At 40.7% G+C, this 11119-nt stretch overlaps 1 protein-coding gene across 1 annotated transcript; it reads left to right on the top strand.

Moving 5' to 3' along the window:
• Nucleotides 1-3240: 3240 nt before the first annotated feature.
• LOC102787820 (max-interacting protein 1-like) lies at nt 3241-10985 on the top strand. The gene is made up of 6 exons (XM_006783741.3): nt 3241-3638; nt 4657-4759; nt 4858-4887; nt 6130-6244; nt 8823-8994; nt 9091-10985. The coding sequence occupies exons 1-6, from the start codon at nt 3410-3412 to the stop codon at nt 9252-9254; spliced, it is 813 nt and encodes a 270-aa protein (XP_006783804.1). The 5' UTR covers nt 3241-3409; the 3' UTR covers nt 9255-10985.
• The last annotated feature ends 134 nt before the right edge of the window (nt 10986-11119 follow it).

The following is an 11119-nucleotide window of genomic DNA, read 5'->3' as shown; positions in this document are numbered from 1 at the left end:
TAATATGATTACTGCAGTTTATACTGTTAGCCAATTCTTCAAAACTTAATCCATGTCTTTATAAAACTGTTATCCATACTGTTGGCTAACAATTTCAACTGTTTATCAATACTCTTATTCAAACTGTGAATCTATAGCATTTAGCTAGCACTATAGAGTTTTGTTTTTATTATTTTATTTAGCCACATATGATTGTATGTATTTATATTTTTGTTTATTAATTGCTCTAATAAAAGTATTTTCTAAATTTTGGATAAAGTATTTATTTCTTTTGACTTTACTTTCACAGTTTCAACAGTTTATCCATGCTAATATTTTGCTATTTTAACTGGTTAGCCAGATTTTTAGCAAACCATTTTAAATGCCTGGTTTACTTTTGGGAAACAATGTCAGGAACTTATTTATACTAGTGAACAATCTTAGCTAGTTATCCATAGTTTTAGCTTGCCATTTCATTTTAAAAAAATGTATCACTTATTTGTTTTTATGATTTCAGCCTTACTTTTAGCTGTTTCCTGGTTGCTTTTGTTAATTATGACTTTGGTGCACAAACTTGTCCAGATCTACTTAATTCTATGATTAAATTGTAATTTTATGTTGTCTTTTAGTTAGCTGATCGCCTCTTCACAAACCTACTGGCTACTGCAGAAGTATGCACAAATACCCTGTGGAGTACTTACATGGGAATCAGTCAAACATGAGGAGATTTTTGATGTTGTTGGACAGTGATGCATCACAAAACCTGAGCCATTTTCACCAGATGGAGTAACACCTCTTATATTAAATACATCTTGGGAACTGTTTACACAGCCTCTGCATCTAATTTCAAAAAAGAAAAAGCGAGCTCCCCTAAAACAATATATTCTATTCAGAGATAATTGTGTGAAGCTGTATAATCAGCATTCAGCCATGATATGAATGGGCGTTGTCATAGTAATCCACTGAGAGGGGGGAGATGCAGAGACAAAGAGAGGATTTGGTGTCTCCAACAGGTGTTCATGTTGGGGGGAGTGACAGGATCTGAACCTCCTCCAAACCACACACACATCTCACCTTCTATGAGATGTAATAGGGAGAAAAGTTTTAAGGCAGTGCATTTAACTGTGTAAAACCACCAACAACAACAATAAAAAGAGATAATTAAGAAAACATAAACATGATTTTAAGTTTAATGTAAAAACAAAGACTGATGGTTATTAAGAATAAATAAGGGGGGAAAAAGCTTGCTGCTGACCTCATCCACATCCTGACAGTGCTAAGGAGAGGACGGAGCAGGTGACACACGTCTGGTCTGCTTTATTGTCCTACTGTGACCTCGGGGCAAAGTGCAGCTATTGTTTTGAAACAACGGGAGACTGCTGTGGTACAATGGATAGTCTGAAAACATCATCTTAACAGGGTAACATCAAAGAGAGTCCCCTGCATTTAAAAAAATAAATAAATATATTTGCCTTTTTGACAACACCCAGAATTGATCATTCTCCCTTATGTGTGATTTTTGGCATATTCTTTTTTTATAAAAGCAAGCCTATACACACTCCAGCACTGTGTGACTTTGCCTCCTCTGTGACAACTGAGCCACTGGTGTAATCCTCAGGCTTTTCAGATTACTCCAGTTGGGGTCACATTCTACACCAACCTACAGCGGGTCAGCTTTCCACAGTCGCTATCAGTGTGCAGCACGCAGAATCAGTCTGCACACAAGCCTCACAGCACAGATGAGTCTTTTCCTGGTAAAATGCTGTCAGTTTCCATCCCCCACTGAACTCTCTGTCCATGTCTCACTCGATTTGTGTGTCCTTTTGAGCATGTGTGTAGCAGTAGATGATGTCTGAGTGTACACTGGCGTTGTTGTTTTATATGCTAAACATGCTCCAGTAACAAAAGCCTTATTGCATATTAGGAGAGAAATATGCAGTGCCTATGAGTCAAAACAGACCTGTATTTGCAAGAATATGTGTCCCTGAAGTGTGCGTCACTGTTTCAGTGTCTATGTGAGAGGCCTCGCCAGGCTTATTAAAGCCTCTATGGGATGGTGTACTCTCTCACAGGCGTCCGTTACAGGCCAGACCACATCTGCAGCGGGCCAGCCATCTGCACCCATTGTCTCAGAGGCACAACACAGCCCTGCACGCATGGCTGGCCTTGTAAAGGCAGTCCCTTTCCCCCCTCTGTTCTCTTCCATTCCTCCCAGTGTGGGGCAAAATGACTTCTTAATCTCTCAAAAGGGACAACAGAAGTAGAGCATCAAGCTCGAAAAAGGTTCAATTTCAAGGTTAATTTTTGAAAATTGCAGATAACTTTAAAGTTTAGTAAAGTAAAGACATTTCTACACAAGGATTGGCTGTGCCTGTTCCTAAAAATCCTTTCACTTGTTTGCAACTTTCCTTTTAATCTCAATGTGAGTTTAGACTGCTTTGGAACCAGGAAAAGACACCCAGAGAGAGGGGGGCAAACAATGAGATTATTAAATGCAAATAATGGCAAACAAACTGCACCTGAACTAATATGAGTTCATTTGATTTACGCCAAGAATCCCCCTCCCCACCCGCACTCCCCTCACAAAACTCAATTTTCCAATCCAGCAGGAAGTAAACGAGTCACCTAAAATTATCACATCAAACACCTGAGTTCTGCATGTTGTACTGCATTCAATCGGCTTTCAAATCTCGCACAGGTATCTGTTTTTTGTGAGGATGGGATGACAACGCGGTGCAACATGAAAGCGACACAAGTAGCTCCCTAAACTGCTATCCCCGTGTACAAATGTGTATAGATGTTAATTACAGAGCACATTTAAAAGCATGTGGGAATAGTGTGCGGTTCCAGCATTGAAGCAGGACCATGTGGGGCCCTTTAACAACACAAAAGCCCCAAGTGATTACATATTTATAACCAAGACCAACCCTGGCAGTTGTCCCCGGTATCCAGGTTGAACTATTGATTAGATCTGCCGTTTGATCTTAATGCTTTTTCACTTTTAAACTCTGTTCACATACATATTTAGAGATAACTGAATGCACATGGGAAAAGGAGCATTTGTCATGATTATCCAGTTTATGGCAGCTAAAATAATGCAGCTTTATTACAAATGAAAGCAGCCATTATTGCAGAATGTCACTGGACACAAGTGTGCTATTTGTTACTCTCTTGCAGTATTGATAATGAGGATTTATTATGGCACGGTTGACAATGAATGCAATGTGCATGCGTTAGTGGGAGGGATTATCCACCAAGTAGGGCAAGTGGCTGAGGCTAAGGACTGCAATTCCATCCAGCCTAGTTCATTTCAGTCATCCGCTCAGCGCACAGACGGAACAAGGAGAGCAATTTCAGCGCTGCGTATTTGTCAAAGCCCCCCCAAAAGCCTAAAGTTAAAAAAAAAAGAAACAAAGAAAGAACAGAAAAAATGGTAAAGTACATGAGACATCACAGCGAGCTGAAACCCGAAGAGGTCATGTCGGAGTCTGATGCGTCCATGGACCAGCAGGATTTCGGAGAGATGTCCGACTATTCTTTCAGCGACGTTATATACTCCAAATGTTCCGCAATGGACCAAATCGGCACTTTTATGAAGAACGTGCAAGTGCTGCTCGATGCAGCCAATTACATTGAAAACATTGAGAAGAACAACGGAAGTAAGTAAACACGGGCTGCAGGGGATATTAACACGTAATGCGCCGAGCAGACAACAATAGAGGCGAAGGCGACAAAAGACGCGCAGCCCGACAGCAGCCCGTCATGTTTTACCTGCTACTGGGAAAGCGTGCGGTCTCAATCGGCCTCACACTTACTCTGCGTAATATGACCACTCGAAGAACTCCAGAAATCACCGAAATTTGGAAGTCGGGAAACAATCGCATAGCGGAGACAGCCTCGCAACAATAGCCTTGCAGCGATCCGCTCCCATTAAAACCGGTGTTTTTGCAGACCGTGGGAGACGCAGACCGGCTCATAACGCACGGTTCAGTGTATTCATTATATGAACTAGCACAGCCATGCATGTGTGCGCATTTACGTTCATACATGTAGACGTTTATGACACGAGACATCCAGTTTATACTTCTTTTTTTCTATCATTCTCTCACAGCTAATTTTAAGATTGCGCTCCTAAAACATCACATCCACTCGGAAATCTCGCATTTACGCCCTCTCTGATCTAGACTGCAATGTGGGTTTTTTTTTAAATTTCCAATGAAAATTCCTAATTCGAAATCCAACTGCGGGTTTGCTCGGCCAGCATCTGCTTCCTTGTATGTGTTGTTCACATGGTTTCCACATGGAACAAATTGCAAAGTTCTCATTGGTCAGGATCCATGTTCCCAACGCGAGTGTCACTGCAGTTGACCAATCGCGTGCAGGATTGTGTCTGGCGAGGTTTCTGGGAACAGTAGTTCTTGTGTGATTTGTTAAATTCTTCTTGCTTGAGAGCTGTTTCCAAGCGTTTGCTCTTCAGTCTGGACTGTTCTTGTTAAGTTTAAATTGTCTCGCTCTAAATGAAACTATATGTATATATGCGTGGACACTTTTTAAGGTGTGCTTGTGCATTGCACCGAATTTTAGTCATTCCAAGGATGTGTTGCCATTGCTCAAATCCAACCATCTTCTTCCTTGTAGCATATTTAATCCTCTTTATCTTTTTTCTTCTATCACCAGAATGTGAGCACGGGTATGCTTCAACATACCCCGCAACCCAGATTTCACTTCAACAGAAACAACGCAAATTGAAGAACAGGAAACTGGACAATATTCACAATAGGTAGGTTAAAGTCTTGAAATATATTCATATGCATATGCTGTATTTTGCATATTTAAGCCATGTGACCGTTCTGGTTATATATTTATCATTTTCAACAGGTCGGCACACAATGAACTGGAAAAGAACAGGTGAGTGAAAAATCACAGAGGAGGTCACTTATATGCATGTTTAGGTTAGAAACACATAATGCAGACAGGTGAAGACTGCACTAAAGAGGGTAAAATAAAGACAATGAAATGTTGCGAGTCATACTTCCTTCGTTGTTACCTATGCATAACAAGTTGACTGTGAGGAGGAAGGATGGACAAAGAACGACAACACGCCCATAGTCGTTAATCGTCTGTGGCAGTTTATCTCAACAGTCGGTTGTTTCGAAATGGAGCTTCAAACTGTTTGCATATCTAAGTCATATGCTAAATATGTTGGCCATGCATTTTCAACATGACTCGCACCAGAGTTCTATAAGTCAGCATAGTATCATCATGGGATAATAAAAAAAAGGCCTTCTTTTTATCAACAACTCTGATATTTCATGAGTTGTGTGTGATAGGAGAGTGCGTTTTGCGAGGCAAAATAAAAGGGAGATGTAAGCAGCACTGTTCCTAGAGGACGTGCAGACATTTCCCCAGTCAGCAAATGGGAACCGTCTGTTTCCAGACAACAGGGCTCCTTCGTGAGAGATTCTCAGCTGCAGGTCTAACTGCAGCTTGCGTCTGTAGCTCCAGGATGAGGCAGCCTCTGCTCTGAAACAAATGTCAGGACACATTTATCCTAAAATGAAATGCCCAGCCACGTGTGACATATTCTCACTTTAAATGATAAATGAAAAGAGGAAGAGAGCATCTTCAAGGAGGCTCATAAAGGACTGTTTTCTATTACAAAATGGTGGCCAATGCAGAAGAAAAGAGATGACATCATGACTTGACCTACATTTTACACCATTTTTTTGAAAGGATAGTGAGTGTCCTTTGCCAGTTTCTGCATTCATTCAGACCACGGGCTCAGAGGCTTTGGTGGATCAGAAATAGAATATCAGGCTGACCTCGGCAGTTTTTAAATCTGGGACCAGACAGATCCATATTTAATTGTAAGGGAGTCAGATGGCATAGCTTATGAGCAAAAGGGATAAACAGATAAAGTGCCAGGATCCATTAACACTTACATCACTCATCATCCTGAATAGAATTGATGAGGAACAATCAAGTAGTTTTTGCTTTTTCTAATAAGATACAAATCAAATTGGATGAGGAGGTAATAATCTGACCGGATGAGGATCAGTGCAAATGAATACATTACTGTGCAAATTCATCAGTCAGTTTTCTGTTCATGTATTATATTGAATAATGCAGATTGCTCTATGTCATTTTCAGGCGAGCACATCTTCGTCTGTGCTTGGAGAGGTTGAAGTCCCTCATTCCTCTGGGACCAGACTGCAGTCGGCATACCACTCTGGGACTGCTCAACAAGGCCAAAGCACATATCAAGGTGTGGTAGTCTAAGGGAGGAGTATGGTGCTGCAATGGGACTAAGAGCTGATTTCCTCTGAAAAGTAGTAATGCAACCATACTGACATCGTGCTTTTTCTGCCTGACTGCCGACGTGTTAATAGTTTGGTTAATATTGTTTTGGGAAAGCAGCAGCAACAGGATAACCGTTTAGTCAACATGCCGAAAAAGGCCTTATTCACAGCAGGGGCTTTGACTTGTCGTAGCACGAATAACACAGGTGATACTAATAACATAATGTGTCCCAGCAAGCCATAGCGGTGTGACGGCGAGCCAGCATGAACTGGCCTGAAATCAAACAGAACTGTCTGCTGTGTTTCTGCAAAGTGGTGAGATTCAAAGGCCTGGATATAGGCAAAGCGTGACTAAGAGCAGGACCCTGAAACCAAAGCAACTAAATTCAGTCATGGGTAATTATCAGTAAGAAAAAAAAAAAGAATAATAAAAGAAAAAGAAAAGGCCTGTTGCTGTCAACAGCAGTGCCGGCATTCTGTTTACAGCAAATTGCTTTGTATATTGGCTCAAACAGGGGGAGAGAGCTGTGTTATTTCCAGCAGCCGCTGCAGGATGAAAAGGTTTGATTTTAATTGTAACTGACTCAGTTTAAACACCAGGAAAGGAGAAGATACGACTAGATAAACACAACATTTATCATAAACTAGCAATAAAGCAACGCTAAATGCTTGCGCGCTGATGGTTTACATGTAAAGTAGAGATTTTTCGAGCAGAGTCACTTTTCCCAGAACCCCGAGATGATTGGACCTTAAGGCAGCTGCTGTGTGGTTGAGTTTTTCTACCCCTTTGAAAAAATCTCCCTGGGGATGTTTGCAGGGCTCACCTTTGCAAGGTTTGAGCCTTGGTAAGTCTTTGATTAGTCTTTAGCACTGCAGGATAACATCAGAATGGGACACTTAACCCTGGACTTAGGAGCACTGCAGCTATCCTGCTATTAAAACTGGTTGACTGACTGAACTAAAAGAGACTTAAAGATTTCAATCATTCAATGCAATGGCTCCCCTGAGTACAGCAAGCAAACTCAGATCAAACTTTGGTGGAAAAATTAGTGCTGTTTTTTTGCCCCGTCTGTACAGTTTCCAGCTGTGAGCAACAGCTAAAGAATGACTAAGGGCTACAATATGAAAGCAATCCTGGCTTGGCAACAGGCTCTGAGAGTTTATCACAGTCGGGGTTAGTGAGTAAAGTACCTAAGATGTCAGCTGTTGACTTTGGACTTGCCTGTTTCACATCCAGGAAATGAGGCTTTTGAATGCTGCTGCGGTGTATTTTTGGAACCAGGGGTTGTGCAGCACAATAAAAGGTGGAGCAGGTGCAGCCAATAATAAGCTCTGTTGAGCTGCAGAGAGAAAGGCTAGTACTACTGTCACTTATGTGGAGGCGCCATTATGCCAAATTCAATTATACAAACACACAAGTCTATTTAAACGTTACTCAGAACTAGCAGGTCAAAAGTCTTACCCTTCATAATATAATACCACAAATACATTTTTGTCATATTTATGTAAAATGAAGCAGGTGTCACAGCCAAAAAAATCTTTATTTATATTTCAAGCTAATATGTCCCAAATGCTTATTATCTTAATAATATAATAGGGGACATTACATGAAATATAATACACAGCTTTTGCCAATATGAAAAGCAGTCCTTTTTCAATTAATTACTTTCCCCCAAAATCACTGTTCATTTTACACATTCTGCCACTTGGAACTATAAATGTGCAGCTGTGGAGAAATTACATTAGTTTCAATGTACGCATAAGCAGCAAATCTTGTTCAACTGCTGGTTTGTGTGCAAATTATCTGGACTGTGCTGCTATAGTTCCATACATGATCTTTGATTCATGGGACAACCGGGCGTAATGACCGGGATTATGTGATCTTATATCCGTATAATTACAGAGGTTCATAATTGAATTTCAGGACTTTGGTTATTTCGTAGCTTAACAGCTACAATTGCAGTAAACAGCTTGAAGTACACACATCCAACAAAAACTACTGGAAATCATAAGTGGACCTAAACTGGACTGGAGTCCAAGTTGGCGAAGGTTAAATGCATAAATTAAAACTAAGAGGGCCAAAAGCAAAACGCTCTTGTCCAAAGCAGGACGGGGTGACCTTTAGATTCATTTGTATAGCGAAGCTCATAAAATGAATTCTCTTCCTTCTCCATCCAGCCATATTTCACTTTTATCCACCACACACAGACACCATCTATTCCCTTAGATCCCATCCAGCAACTTGCTGTCACTGTGTTAAATAATTTATTAGAAAGCGCAGGGGGTTATCGCATTTTACAGCAGCCATATATATGTACATATTACCACATTATCAACTCGCTGCATACATGAGAATTCTGCCATGCTTTCCATATTATGTTAAACATGAGGAACATTTACAGAGGTGTAGTGATAACGATATCTTTGAAAATGCTTTTTGAAAACACCGACTGGGATGGTTAAGAACCTCACAGACTGCCTGACATCGTTATTAGGTTTCTGCGTAATGCAATGGCTTTAATTCTTACTCGTGCCACTTTTTAGAAACTTGAAGAGATAGACCGGAGGAGTCAGCACCAGCTGGAGACCTTAGAGAGGGAGCAAAGGCACCTGCAGAGGCAGCTAGCTCTGCTGCAGACCCACGGAGAGTGGGAGCGCGTTCGTACGGACAGCCTGGGTTCCCGCATGGACTCTGATCGCTCAGAGTCTGACAGAGGTTAGTACTTGCACTAAAGGCTTCATTTCATTTCAAATGCAGAGACTGATTTGTATTCATTGGCTTTTTTTTATGTGTCTGTGTGTGTTTGAGCAGAGGAAATTGAAGTTGATGTGGAAAGCACTGAGTTCTCCCATGGAGAAATGGACAGTGTAAGCACCAGTGGTGCAAGCGACCTGGATGACCATAGCAGCCGACAGAGCTCCGCCAGTGATGAGGGCTACTCCACTTGCAGCCTGAAACTGGCCTTTTCTGCTTAAAGCACCAGCCTATACTTTCATTAAGCTGCAGTCTTTTATGGCTTTTACCTGTCAAAGTACCAGCCTACAGCTCCAGTCTCCCTTACCGTTTAGCTAATCTGTCATCAGAAGAACCAGCCCCTATCCTATCTTTACCTGACAAATGAAACAGCTCCACCCAAGAACCAGCCTTAAGTTCAGCTCAAGTCTGAAAGTCTAAAAACAGTCTCCTTCCAAAAGCCAAGCGGCTCCAATTTACACAACCACAAATCTCCAGCAATATACGGTTTCCTTACTTTAAAAGATGACTTAACCAATCACCCAAATGTCCCTTTACCCATTACCAGCTTGAAGCCGCCATACCTGCACTTGATAGTGATCCTTTAGGACCCATGAATGCACCTGTGTCAAACACTAAAGGCTAAAGTGTACCTTTAGTGAAGTTGATCCTCAGAAACCAGCAAAACAGACAAAAAAAATCCCAAATACCAGCTAGAAACTCACCATTGGGAACGTTCGCTCCATTGCCTTGTAAAAACAAAAAAAAACATGGCCCTTTTTCTTTGGATAATGTATCCAGATAGCACTTCTTGTCAGTGTCCAAGTCAGAGGAAAGGGCTAAAATGTCTGCATTCCAAAAAGGTTTATCATACTTCTATAACCTCTGCTTTAGGACCCACAAACATCATCGATCCATGTGGCGTCCCTCTTCTTAAGTGACATACAGTCAGATACAGACAGGTGGTACAGTCCACCCTTGTTATTCTAATTTATTTTGCATATAATATTTATTTTTGGTATATTTAATTGTACTGTAGCTAGGTCTTGGTCATGCTTGAATGGGAAAAAAAACCCTTGCTGATAAATTCTTTTATTATTTTCTGTTTCTAAATGTTTACCAAACTTACATGATGTAAAATCCCCACTGAAGCAGTGCTAGGAGTTTAATGCATTACTCGAAATGCTTTCACACTGTGCGTGAATTAAAATTTTTTAGACAGTAATAAGCTATCCCGCACTTGTCCAAGCACAAAGCTCAAGCAATAATGCCTCTAGTTTTAATAGATCTTCAGTGTTGGCTGGGTTTAGCACATTATTCTGTCCGTCCAACTCCAAATTATAGTTTTCCACTTGCTCCAGCGGTAGTACCAGCTATTCATAATCAACAGTGAAATGATTGTAATGGACTCGAAACGCTATGGTGCATGTGTATTTGAATGTAGCCTTTCTAATCATGTTGTAATGTGCTTTTGATTGAGTCTTAAAACCATGTGTGTAGCATGAACCACATAAACACCACAGATTTTGGTTTGTACTTCATTGTTTAACTTTTTCGTTTGTATCGTAGCAGAAAAAGCTAAAATCCTTGAAATCTGGAGACTTGATAATTTGATGTGTATTTGACGCAAAGAATTGCACTGCTGAGCTATTCAAATCCATGAAACCAAATGAGACCATTTATCTGCTTTCTTCTGATCCAGTTTCTAAGTAGATCACCACCAAATTGTGTCTTAAAGTGGGTATATGACTCTTGCACCTGTAACCCCCAACGTGTTTGGGAAACTATAAAATGCACTATGAAAATGACTTTTGTTAAGGAAGTACGTTGAAGCACACCCCCAGAATGTTTTTCTTGTGCTTAATCAGCCATCCAAGGTGACTTTTTTGCAAAACATGTGCTGCTGGTCCCCTGCTTTGTTACAGTTCCTGATAACTACCCTTGAAATCTTAATAAACCTCTACACAGAAAAATCCCAATCCTGTCTATTTTAATCCCTACTTTTAACATTCAATAAAGTTATAAGAGTTGTATTAGAGCAGAGCAAGTTTCACATGTAAGTCAGGTCTGTGGTGTAGCCAGTTTATCAATGTTGAGCATCTAACAT

This window comes from Neolamprologus brichardi, chromosome 13 (assembly GCF_056152115.1).
Source record: "Neolamprologus brichardi isolate AB-2024 chromosome 13, ASM5615211v1, whole genome shotgun sequence".
Taxonomy (NCBI): Eukaryota; Metazoa; Chordata; class Actinopteri; order Cichliformes; family Cichlidae; genus Neolamprologus; species Neolamprologus brichardi.
Note: the sequence above shows the minus strand (reverse complement) of the source record. Positions and strands in the feature narration are given on the sequence as shown.